At 34.1% G+C, this 14,005-nt stretch overlaps 1 protein-coding gene across 2 annotated transcripts in view; it reads right to left on the reverse strand.

Annotated features, from left to right (window-relative positions):
- Positions 1-14,005, reverse strand: part of CSMD1 (CUB and Sushi multiple domains 1) — a 1,058,834-nt gene that overhangs the window by 109,613 nt on the left and 935,216 nt on the right. For both annotated transcript variants that reach the window (XM_030269463.4, XM_030269462.4), the window contains exons 42-43: positions 4,531-4,719; positions 663-840 (exon numbers count right to left, since the gene is read on the reverse strand). In XM_030269463.4, coding sequence (XP_030125323.4) covers positions 663-840; positions 4,531-4,719 — 367 coding nt within the window. The remainder of the gene's footprint in view (positions 1-662; positions 841-4,530; positions 4,720-14,005) is intronic.

Consider the following 14,005-nt stretch of genomic DNA (forward strand, 5'->3'; position numbering starts at 1 on the left):
TGGTCTTGAGTGCAGTAAATCCTTATGCAAGAATTTAGACAGATCTAAGGCCTCTTCCTTCAGAGGAGGTCATAAATTGAATGGGTTTGTGTGGAAAGAAATACAAATTCAGAGAAGAGAAAAATGTAATATGAAGCATAAAGACATGGAGGTACATGGCCTGAAATTCTGGGTTAGAAAATATAAAAAGTCTGTCTATCAGGCATATTGAAATATTAAGAAAATTTAAGAAAATCTTACTTAATGTCTAAATTAGTTAATGTTTAAAGATGTCATAAACTTTTGCAAAAACTAATATATATTGCCTGTGTGTTCATGGAACGCATAATTCAACATAGCATAGATTATTACATCACTTTGACCTCACATTGCCTCAACTTAGAGAACAGAGAGTCAAACAAGATCTGATTGATAACTGAGTTTGAGCTTCAAAATATTTTGGAACAGTATTCTTAAAGAGTTCAGAAAGTGATAACTTTTTTTTTTTTTCAGATAACCTTAGACGTTGTTTTAAGAGACAACCTTAGAAGTTGTTTTATGCCATTTTTCAGCACATATGACAACCTAAAGAGCAATACTAAGAAAATCTGTAGCTTGGGAAAGTGAGACTTTTTTAATCAATCAGAAAAATATCACTTCTGTTTCCAAAAAAAACTGCATACCAAACTGCAATGTAGTCATTCACAGGTTCAGTCTGAAGTAAGGTAAAGTTGATATAAATCCCATGGCCTGGAGATACAATAATTAACCAAGTACAGTCCTTGGAATTTGGGTATTCATCTGGAAATCCTGGGGAATAAACTGTACCATTCTGAGCAGTTACATTATAGCCACAGGGAGCTGAAAAGAAAACAAATGAAAAAAAAATAATAGTAGAAAATAGTTTTTTCATATTACAAGTGGAATATCAAAATGTTATCAAATTCTTAAAGCTCCACAAGACAAGACAACCTAGGTCTTAAAGACAACCTTTTCCTTGGTTGGTTGTTTCTCAAATAAATACTGACATTTCTAAAAGTAATTTATGCTGATGGCTTTAAGGTTTCATTTCTTAAAATTCATCCAAATCTACTAGTAGTATTATTTGCATATAATTCTTGAAACTAAGTCCAGACACCATTTAAAAAGGGACGCCTTTTGTTTGTATTCAAGATTAAAAACCAAATAAACAAACAGGTCCTGCATGTTTCCATCCAACTGAGCTCTGAACGGGAATACAATTCTGGAAAAAATAGGCTGATTGTTCTTTCACTAGTCCAAAACCATTATACTTTATTTCTTACATGTTTGAGCTATTTTTAATGGTGATTAACTTGTAGATTGTATGCTAATTATCCCTATGACAAGTAAAATGGACATATGGACACAAATTTGTGCATACTTGCTGAATGAAGTCTGTAGCTAAATCAAAGATATGAAAAGGCTGACTTTATTCAAGGGTAGCAAATAGTGATAATGTGCTCTTTTGAGTCTCATATTGGAAGAACTGAATGAATATGGATGAAAGAATATATTAAAGTAGACATACGGCCATTAGCGTAAATTAGTGAGTCTCACCCATTAGAATGAGACCTTAATCTCATTTATGGGTACTCAGCCTTGCTCTAGAACATTTCTCTTTAGCTCTTACCATTAAGCTTATGTTATTATTGTCAGTGTTCCTGTGACTCTCATTAAGACCCTCTTCACTTCTTTTTCAACTTAAAAGGAAAAAGGGAAAAACAGAAAAGGAAAAGGGAAAAAGGAAGGAGGACTGATAAATGCAGAAGGATGTTTTATTTTCTGTATGATTTAAAGCTGCTATACTGTTGTAGTAGAAGGTCATCTGGCTAGTTGATGAGAAGCCCTTTTTGAAGGAGTTATTTTAATAATCTCTGGATTTATAGGACAGGCTAAGGATGCTTTAACTACTTCACTTTCTTCATCCATATCAGTACTAACTTGTATGATGCATTTAGCACATTTTCTGTCTGGACACAATCCTGTGCAATATGCTCTAAGATGACTCTGCTTGAGCAGGAGGTTGGACAAAGTGACCCACTTTGGTCCCGTCCAACCCGACCCAGTTTGTGATTCTCCGAACAGAATGGCACCTGCTCCTGAACCATGAATGTTGTGGCCAACAAATGAAACCAGCCAAGGTAAATGAAGGCTTGGTTCTATCTGTCTGATTCCTGGTTGCACTGTCTATCAGCTCTGGGAGCTGTATGAAAAGGTGACTCAAGCCCACTTTTTACTATTTCCTAAACCCCTACATTCATGCCATGGTCACTTTGTCTGGTCTCAGAAATCTACTCTGTTCTTTCCACATTCACTCTATGGATGTACTCTATGTTTACAACTAAGACTGTTTTATACTTACTACAGGGAAATACACTTCCTGAGACTAATATTAATTTCTAATTAATATAGAGGGTTTTTCTGATGGAAGGTTTATATTTAAATATATTTTGAGTTTACTATATTTTTGACAGGTTTATTAATGGTGTTATTGATTGCATAAATTTTTTATTTTCCCTTCATTTTTCTCTATTACTCAAGAAGGAATGAAGATTGATTGAATCTCAGTACAGTCTAATTCCTCTTATATGATTGTTAGCCATGGAAGATCAATAAATTTTGTCCAGAAAAAAGTGTCACAGGTAACAAAACTCTAGTAGAGTAAGTAGTACATCCAGCTGTTACTATGCTTTCTCCAAAGATCTTTAAAAATCACAGAAAGCATGACATTAAACAGAAGTAACTGGTTAGATTTCACACAAGATAAACATAGCTTTAGTGTGAATCAACAAATCACTCTAAATTAATGATGTTATGTTACACTTTGAATGACAGACATGAAGAAAAAGATTTTTGAAATGAGTAAATGTATAATCAAATCTTCTAAGCTACCAAATGCTAACAGTAGACCACATGTTGATTTATAAATGAATATATGCCATATTGTATGTTCTCATACCCATTTACACCTAATTACGTTGTGCATGGAAAGACAGTAAACATTTTTAAAATTCCACCAAAATATACCCAAAACCAGTTAGTCATTTACTGATAATTACATACATTACAGCAGGACATCTATGGTAAGTCACCAGGACAACTGGATTGCACAGGAGTAAAGTCTTAGAGCATGACTATATGATATGATTCTACTATGATTACTTGAGTAGAAATTAATCTAATTTTCTCCCATATACAGATTCTCATCCTTCAAAAGTATGTGCAATCTTCTGTAGAAAGTTCTTGATTCAAACTTCTAAGAAAAATGGTCACAGCTAGAAAAATTATTTAATTCTTTCACTGATTCCTCCCTCAGATCCACTGTCAAATTATGACAATCAGAGTAACAATTTGTTTTCCCTGTAGAAAAAAAAAAAACATTTATATGTCACAGGAATAATTTCAGCAGTACTAGGTGGAGCTTTAATATACACAGATGAATCTTCCACAAAGCAAGTGGTGTGCTAAGTGAGAGACAAAAAATGCACAGTCAAAACAGAAAGCAACTTGCTATTTAGTCAGAAATGGTACTTATAAATGTACACAATCACACACACAAGAGAGCTGCATGCATTCAGGACTCAGCTGTGTGCAGGAGATGTAGATGATGCTGGGTAGACTTGGAAGGTAGGATTTACAAGCACAGGAACCAGGTCAAATGTATGTTGTGAATTATGGAAACATCAGTAGCAGAGGAATACCTTTGAGTTAGAAAATGATGATAAAACTACTGAATTAAAACTATGGATGAGGGGACAGGGAAAAGTTTGTCCTTGTGACATAATAAATATTAATTCACCTGCATGTCATTTCAAACTGAACATGTTTTATTTATTCTTTTTTCATCTAAGAAAACATAAAATGCTGATTTATGCCATAAAATATGCTTCTTCTATTATACACCTTCATGTATTTTAGGAAATATGCTTCTATAGGGAGTAAAAAGGAATAAGAAAAGATAGAAGGCTGCATGCCCTTTGGTGCTGCATCTATATCAATAAAATATGAGTGGTGTGGAACTTTGGCTAGGTTTCAAACAAATTCTAAAAACATGAAATGTTAACACTTTACACTTTTATATCTATATTTAACTGATATTTTAAAACTTTACCGCATGTTTAACATTAAGAAAAATATTAAATATCTGTTTATAGTGAACTTTTAATAAATCTGTATTTTCTTCCAAAACACTTATAAAGAGGTCTCCATAACCTAACTGCTATAAGTATCTTCTTGAAATATTCCTTCACATAGAGTTTAAGATAATTGCTGGCAGCATCCTGAGTTCTCATAATCAATACAACTGACAGATATTAACAGGAACAATAAATCACTGCCGAGGAACATGATTCATAAAATGTTTATGATTTATTAAGCACATAATATTCTGCCTTTATCTGCTTACACTACAGGTTAGAATAAAGGCACTGTTTTTCAGAAAAAGCTGCATTATGTACTGGCACACAAACAAGTTAACAAAAATCAGAAAGTATTGTGAGTTCTGAAGCAAAGGTACTATCAGAAATTTACCTTCACATCTGGGGAAATGATAGTTCCAATTTCTGTTGATTCCATGTTGACAAGTGAGAACAGGCTGCCCCCTCAAAACATATCCAGGATAGCATTCAAATGATACTGACTGACCCACACTGTAATCTGAGTTGACTATGTAGCCATTCAAAAAAGGAGGAGGATCAGGGCAGTTCTGTAACTCATAAGCTGGAAGAGAACAGAAGTACTTTTTATTGCTTAATCAGCTCTCAACACACTAGGAAGTACACATTAATATAAAATCTGTAGTGCATTCAATAATAAGTAAACACTGGAATGCCAAGCTCCAGTCATTCAGAGATAAACACATAACAAGAAATAAATCATCAATTTGGACCATACAAAAATATTTTAGTAATGTACAACAAAATAATTCATTTCTTAAACCTTTATGAAATACAAGTTTTTCACAATCCATTGGATTTTTAATATATATTAAACTATGTCCAAAAATCATGTGACCTAAACAAATTAGAAAAATTAATGAATGACTTCAGCACAACAGAGCACCATAAAGATCTCAAAAATAACAAATACCTTTGAAGGGAAAGGAATATATCATTATGCAAAAAATTGCTTTAATGAATCATCATATTTCATGTTAGGTTCTGTATTTTTAAGGACATCAAAACAGTATTCAAAGAAACACAAAAAATCAGTCTGGTGAAAATTCAGAGGAAACTTTCATTAATAACATTTACTAAGATATAAAGATAATGCAAGCAGCTCCATATGAAGCAATAAAAACACTATTTCATAAAAATGTTATGCAGAATTATTTGCAGGCAATTTAACATAGATTCAATAGTAAGTAATTGCCATTTAAGAAATCAGTGTTAAAAGGATGAGGGCCCTCCTCTTTTTGAACCCTCAATTTCCACTTAAGGAATTCTTCTGTCAGAAGAAAGTTGAAGCAAGTATAATAATACCAGTGTGCTCTGTATCCACGTGTTGTTAAGTGCAAGATCTAAAAATATGGCAAGAGAATATGATTAAAATATTCTTGAACAAAGTATTTTGTTACTTTTTTTCACAGTTAACCTTTACAATACGAACATGTTCATCCTAGAAGTGTATTATTCTGAAATTGATTATTTAAACAAGTCATTTCAGGAAGACTAAGCTAAACATGTATTTTAGACTTAAGTGCTTACTTAAAGTGAAGTTTGTACTTAATTGGTTCACTGAAGTACAACTACTAGCAATAAGTTTTTTAGTCATTGCTAATTACAGTCATGCTGTGCAATAAGATTTACATCGAGAGAGCCTTCTTCTTTTCCCTAATTCCTTCAGCAAATCCAGAATTCAGTGTTTGTAATGCTAGAAAATTGGAAAAGATGTAGGGGTACTAGAAATATTCTGAAATCCTCTAAAAAATCAGATCCCCCTTCTTTCAAATAACAAAAAATTAAGAAAAGAAATTCAAAATCTTAGAATAAAAATTAATTGCTACTGAAAGGAAATACAAAAGATTTATTTTCCCTAAATTGTGGTTCATACAATTTTGTGCTAAATCTAGTAATGGCTCATTAATTTTTAATGTTATTTTTACTCCTGCTATAATTTGTGTAGTACTAATACTGATAATATCATTATCAACATCTTTATACAAAACAGAGCAATAGAAAAATTATTTAAGAGTACAGGACTCTGAAGAGTATTGTATCAAGACTGAAATATTAAACTATATAAAAATGTGTTTAACAAATTATATTAGAAATAGAATAGAAATTATTCCAGAAGGTCAGAGGATCTTACAGATTTTTTTTTTAAAGATGTAGCAACGCAGTGCCTAACAGTTACAACAACAAGGTTTTCGAACAATGACAGTAAGTACTAGAATATTTAAACTTTGATTGCAAAATCTTTTGAGGAAATTAATGCCATGCTTCCTTATTGGTTAACTTGTCACAATACAGTATTCATAGATTATGTTTTGAAAGTACTTTACACAATCTCAGAATTTTTGAAGTTATTATTAAAAATCAGTTTCAGAAAAAAAACCCCACAACTCTCCCACTGATCTACATAAAAAATAAGGCAGGAACCACTCAGGTAAGAGAGGGAATCCTGACAGATTTGACATAAGTTTTCCATAGATGAAGGAAGTGATGATTGCGTGTATATGTATCAAAAAAGATAAATAGGGAAGGTCATAGGATATTAGGGAGTATTGAAACAGTGTGACAAAAATTATATGGAATAAGAGGTGGCTGTTGTCCTGGTTTCTGCCAGGGAAGAGTTAATTTCTGGTAATTTTAAAATTTTTTTTCTCATGCTCTGCCAGTGCAGTGGTATGCAAAAAAAGAAAAGATAAACAAAATGGGAAGGAGCATAGCAGGGACCTGAACTGACCAAAGGGATGTTTCATACCACAGAACATCATGACGGGTATACAAACTGGGAGTAGTTACCCAGAAGGGTGGCTGATCTGGGTTCAGGAAGAGGATTCTGGCATCAATCAGCAAGTGGTGAGGAAGTTGTAGACTGTAATGAGGTCTCTCCTCAATCTCCTTCAGGCTGGACAGACCAAGGGACTTCAGCCACTCTCCATACAGCTTCCCCTTGAGGCCCTTCACCTTCTTTATTGCCTTTCTTTGGACTCTCTCTAATAGTTTAAAATCTTTCATTTATGCAGTGCCCAAAAGTGAACATGACTTGAGGTGAGGCTGCTCAGGCAGAGCAGAGTGGGACAATCTTGCCTGCTGGCCATGCTGTGCCTGATGTCCCCTAGGACAGGGTTGGCCTGCCTGGCTGCCAGGGCACTGCTGACTCAGACCAAACTTGTCATTGACCAGGACCCCCAGGTCCCTTTCTGTGGCACTGCTTTCCAACATCTCATTCCCCAGCCTGTCCGTATAGCCAGAGTTGGTGCATTCCAGGTGAAAAATCCAGCACTTTCCCTGTTGAACCTCATATGGTTGGTGATTACTCAAACTTTTCATTTGCTGAGGTCTTTCTGCAGGGACTCTGTGCCTTCAAGAGAGTCAGCAGCTTGTTCAAGTTTTCTTTTCTTTGCCAGCTTTTTTGTTATCCCTTCCAGTTCTGCCTCCAGGTCACCTACAAAGGTGTGGGAGGGCACAAGGCCTAAGATGGAGCTCAGTGGGACCCCACTAGTGCCAGGTTCCCAGTTTGATATCACCCCAGTTACTGTCACCCTTTGTGCCCAAGCCATGAGCCAGCTGCTCACTCATCAGGTGATGTGTATCCAGTTGTGTGCTGGTATTTTGCTCAGAAGGATCCTGTATGAAACAGCATCAAAAGCTTTCCTGAAATCCAAGAAGACCACATGAACTGACTTCCCGTGGTTCACTAAATGAGTTGTTTTGTCATAAAAGGAAAGCAGGTTTGATAAGCAGGACTTTCCTCTCATGAAGCCGTGCTGGCTGTGACCAACAATTGCATTGTCTTTATGGTGTTTTTCAATACCTTGCAGAATAAGCTTCTCAATAAGTTTACCACACACTTAAGAATGACAGGCCTATAGTTTCTGGGGTTCTCCTTCTTGCCCTCTTTGAAAACGTGCACAATGTTGACCAGCTTTGAGTCAGCTGGGACCTCTTCAGACTCATAAAACTGCTCAAAAATAGAGTGGTTTTGCAATGACATCAGCCAGCTCTTTGAGGACTCTTGGATAAGTCCTATCAAGCCCATAGATTTGTTAACAACATCCCTTACTGTCATTTGGATTGTAAATAAAAAAAAACAAAGCCTAGCTTTTAAAATTCTAGCTACTCTTTATTGAGAAATGCATATGCCTTTTGCCTGTTGTAAATAAGGCAAACAAAATACATACAGGAATTTTGGGGGTTTGTTCTGGTATTTGTTTTAGTAAGGAGAGAACCTATGCCTAAAGCAAATCACTGTAAATTTGAAGGTCAGTCAGTTAGGGGTAAAAACACTTGTATATGAGCAGAGTAAAACTATTTTGCTATTTGTTATTTTAGAAAATAAGGTGTAAAATTTTAACATACACTGCTTGTATTTTCTGGTATAAATCCTACAGATGACTCATAAATTATTGGTCAAGTGATCCATGTGACTATGATATTATGATTTACAGGTCACTCAGGAAATATGTTCTATAGTTTTAACATAAATATTAATTATATTCTTCTTTGTTCTTTTGATATATGCAATAACATCTGATTTAACAGAGTAATTCATTATTCAGTAGTCATGACTAACAAATACTGCTAACAAATCCTGATGTCACACCTTGCAATAGAAAGCTCTTTTTATGACTGTCATGCCCTAAGATTTGTTTGCTACTGAGTTTTACAAACTGGGATTCTGTTTGACTTCAGATAAAAACCCTAGGGAGAGGCTGAAATAAAACGTAAAGGAAATCTGAGAAAAGTATTTCACTCCAATACAGGCAGAAGTCCAATATTTGAATTTTAAAATTATCTCATATAGCCATTTGTCCTGTGCAGTATATGTTCCACTGATAAGAAGAGACTGTATATCACAAAAGAAATGTAATTGATTCTGTGCTACCTTGCTGTAATGGTTCAAACATATTTACCATCTTATATAAGAACTAGAGTGACTTATTGGCTTTCCAAGTGCTACATACACTCGGCATGGAAGTAACACTTCCACTTCCACTTCTGTTAACACTCAAACATGGAAATAATTGCTTTACAGAAAAATGGTATTACCAGAGAATTGAGCATGCAATCACTCAAATGCTAGAAGAGTCACAATTAGCTCACTTAAAACTTATATTTAGGCTTCTTGTGCATTCCTCCAGTATCACTGTGTTTATAACTACTGACTCAATAAAAAAATCCACTTCTCATTCTAGACTGGCCTACCATGAGTTTTGTTGGAAAGGCCCTTTAAAGTTGATCTAGTTCCAACTTCCCTGCCATGGGCAAGGACATATTACAGTAGATCAGACTGCTAAATGTGCCATCTAAATTGACTGAAGACCTTCAGGGATTCAAAACATTTCTTGTTTTGGTGTATCACCACCCTCATCTTATGTTCCTTATGTCCAATCTACATCTACTGTCTTTTGATTTAAAACTTCTGACCCTTCTCACTAAAGGCCTTGGTAAAAAGTCTCCTCTCTTATTTTTAAAAAGACCTTCTTAAATACTGAAAGGCCACAATAAGGACTTCCTGAAACCTTATTTAGGCTCAGCTTTTCGTCACAGAAGAGGTGCTCCAGCCTGCTATTTACTTTGTAGTCTTCCTCTGGACCCACTTCAACAGGGCTGTGCCTCTCTTGTGCTTGAAGCACTAGAGTTGAATGCAGCACTCCAAGTGGGGTCTCAAGAGAGGGAAGAAGAGGGAAAGAATCACCTGCCTTGATCTGCTGGCCATGTCACTTTTTATGGAAGCCCAGGATGCAGATTGCTGTAACATAGGATAGGACTGGCAATCTGGAACCTCAGTTTATTGTTGTAGGCACCAAAAGACCATAATCTTTACAGATGCCATGACTCAGGACTAGAATCACGAAACATAATTAATGATTTAGAAAATAATTTGCTACCGGGCCCTCAAAAGATTTCATTTTCTTTAGCATTCCTGCCTTAGGACATAATTTGAAACCATTTTAGAAATACAGTAACTTTTCACCAATCCTCTTTTCATTCTATGATTCCTAAGACTCAGAAGCTCAATCATAATCATCTTTTTTTTCAGTAAAAGGCCATCAGATTAAACATGTTTAAATCATGTTTTGTGTGTTCATGAGTGTTTGTGGAAGAAAGAGAGGGAAATTAGAACATTTCTCTGTGTATTTTCTGGACCCTATTGCTCAAACTCTTAAATGTATGAGAGTAAGATTCTTACTTCATATTCAGCTTTATGTTATATTGAAATTCAGAGCAGATTGAAAATAGTCTTACAGTTCCAATAATAGGAACTAGGACTTCCACAGTAAAAATAATACAAATCAAACATTTATTCTGGTTCCCTTAAAGAAGCTCGAGTCCTAAAGGGAAAGTTATGTGGGAAAAAAAAAAAAAAAGATGTTCCATAAATATTAAAAGATGAGGTAACATTAATATGGACAGGAATTAAAGCCCACAAATATGTCTTATGAACCATTAGACTGAATTCTTCTGTGCACTAAATTCTGCTATGAATCCCTCAAAAGCCATAAAAGCTATTTATTTCTTCTGACCTGGTATAACAGCTTACCAATCAAACTTCCGTGACTTTTCTTCTCAGACCTAGAGTACAGAGACTGTTTATATCTCAGGTATTGAGATTTGACATATATGGGGGTGTCAGAACCTCAAGATCACCAGTCAAATGCCATAGAAATGTTCTTCTAAGTATTTGTGGTTGTTTCCTCTCTTTGCTGTTTTACATAAGTGGCAAAACTGCAACACTCATAACAAGAGACAGTCTTTCTCAATGCTTCTGTTTTTTAACTAAACAGTAAAACACTTATTTCAAGAGTGGAAAAATGTAATTAAACTTAAATGTTGCTCTTTAAAAAATCAAGCACTTTGAAAGTTTTTTCATTATCTTGAAAAAAAAATATTCTAACTTCTTCCAGTAATTCAACAGGCAATCACTACAAACTTCCTTCTTGCTGCAGGTGACACAAAGGTTCCACAAGACACAGAAACTTAGCAATCCATCTTTAACACAATGGAATGCCCACCATTCCCAATGCATTGCAATTGCAAAGCTGAAGGGAAAAGAGAACATGAAAATATCAGATCATAAACAAATCTATCAGCAATGGTACTGAGAGCTGTAATTTCCCCGGGGTTCTGCTAAGGAGACAAAGCTTTTTAATGCCTTCAGAAATACACAGTATATAAGTGATTTAGGTTATATTTTCAAATCCTGTGCTGTGAGAATTCACGGCTCAAGGACCAGCACTAGATCTTGACAAGTATGGGTAGAAAATATTTTACAGTTTTCAGTGTGCATTCACTTTCTTCTTATCAAAAATAATTTGTTCAGAGTACAATTCCAAGCTATATTAAGATTTGATCCCATAACCATTTATCTGCCTTCAGAAAATCAGTAGAAAAAATTGAGAAATAGCATTATTAGTTTCATAATTCACTCTACAATGTTCATATTCTTTGCTTTCCTTTGAGATGAGGGGTTATCAAAAAACCTTATCCTTCATAAAATGCTAACATCTCTAGAAAACTTCTTTCTTTTTATTGCATGCAAGCATTGTATGCATTGATTGAGTAAGCATAGCCATCACCCATCTCTCTCTATTTTTAGATTGGGATCTACAAAAAAAGTATTTCCCTAGCAAATAAGTCTGCTACCTCAGTGCCCATACATATTGTATTCTGGTTAGCAGAAAAGGCAATTATTTTCACTTTAAAAAATCTGTCTTTGAATAGAACTGAGTTTAGTACAAAAAAGTAAAAACCTGAATTTAATCTTAAAATCCTTTTAATGTAATTTAAATACAACAGATCAGATTAGAATTAAGCTATGCAAGTTTGTGGGCATTTCTAATATGTAACACATTCACTAATATGCAACACATTCACTCAAACAACTAGAATGGATTTGGCAAATCTGACTGTAACTATGTATTCTTTTTGCCCACTCCTCTTTTTTAAGGGTAAATTAAATTAATTTCATTATTAGAATGAATTTTTTTTGTTTATAAATTTTTTTTTCCCCAATTATAGTATATTAGGACATCCTAAAATGAGATCAATTAGAAGTAGTCTGAAAAAAACAAGCTGGTTAAATGTATAAAGATGTTAGAAGCTCAGGTCCATTTCCTTTGCTTTGCAAATTCATATCTAGAAATGACAAAAGTGGACAATTTAACTGTGTGAGCATCAATTGGACTAAAAATAAATTCTTAGCTTTCCCTATATAACAGTACTCCTTTTGCTCATAAGAAGATTTTCAATGTGACACCCATACCAAGCTCTCATATTTTATTTCCCTCCCACATTTATCTACCACGAATAGCAGTTAGGGAAGACATTGCATATTAAATTGAGTTGTGACAAAGAATATTCTGACTTGGTAAGCCAGCAAGCCAAACCGAAATGGTATCTATGGAGTAATGCTGCATCTTCTCAACAAGAGTTTTATTTCAGAACTGTGAGATTTCACTGAAATGGGCCAATGGTTTTGAAATTGTGTAACAAAGGTATACTCGGGTGACAGCCAGACAACAAAACAATGCTAAATTCCATCATCCAAACAAATCAGGCTAAGACTCCTATGACATTTGATTTCTTGAAATGAAAACAACACTTCTAAGAGGGAAGAAAGGAAAAGGAAAAGAATAACATTGGAGTAATGAAGAATTATTTTTTAAGTCAAGTTTCAGCAATTGCAGCAATTTCTAAGAGGAAGAGAAAGTAACTGAGAAATAAAATACTAAAAAGAATAGGAAAATCCAGAGATAATCCATCAAAAAAGATAACTAAGTATCAAAAGCAAGAGATATGGAAAAGAAAAAAAAAGTCAATTATGAAAACAAACATATACTTTGTATGATAAAGCAGACAATAAAATTGGTCATTTGTAAACCACTGGAATTTTCTTTCAGAGGGCAAGAGAAGAACAGAGAATACACCGGGTGTATTCTCTGTTGAGTGTACAATTGAGTGTACAATTTCCTATATGTTCTAAATGATGATGAGCAAGTTGAAGTTATAATATATGATGACCACAGAATTGCTAGATCTTCTCAGTAGAAATAGCTAGTGTAATCTGTGATCTGAGGCAACAGAGAGAGTTTCTGCTTTGTGAAGAAAAATAAATACATGCAAGACAATTAATTTTTAAAGAAGAAAAGTCCCATATCTGTTTGCACAATGAAGAAAAGGAAGCACATGGAAAACAGAACACGAGTGAATTATAAATTCAATATAGTGAGCTTATCTGGTAAATCCTAATCACTTAAAAATTTAACACAACCGTGTTACTGACTTTCCACATTAGAAAAAAACACTCCAATAAATCATAAATACTTTTTAGAACAATTAATTTCTTCTAGCACTTGACATTTTATTGAAGTGGATTATGTTGTCAGGTTTTTTTAAATGTTTTAAACACATACATTTTTTAACATACACATATATATACATACACACACACACACACAGACACACACACACTAAAACACTGTCTCTATAGGTAAGGAGTAATACATAAAAATGAACTGCATTAGTTGTCTTGACAAAAGAAATTGCTTTGCTTCTCACTTATGGGAAGTATAAAACTGGATGAATGTGTATGCATTCGGTAATGCAAATAGCTACATATCTACTACATAATTACACTATGTGTGAAATGAGATAAATACTAGTTATATTTTTTAATTTGAAATTAGAATGACACAAATATCACAATTTAACTCTTTCTTGGTTATGCTTTTTTTGTTCTACTATTCTAACTATTAGACTAATAAGTTACCTATGAAAAGACATCAAATTATTACTATTGTTGAGAATTTAATAATTTTTCTGGATTTTTTTCTGTA

Source organism: Taeniopygia guttata, chromosome 3 (assembly GCF_048771995.1).
Source record: "Taeniopygia guttata chromosome 3, bTaeGut7.mat, whole genome shotgun sequence".
Lineage (NCBI taxonomy): Eukaryota > Metazoa > Chordata > Aves > Passeriformes > Estrildidae > Taeniopygia > Taeniopygia guttata.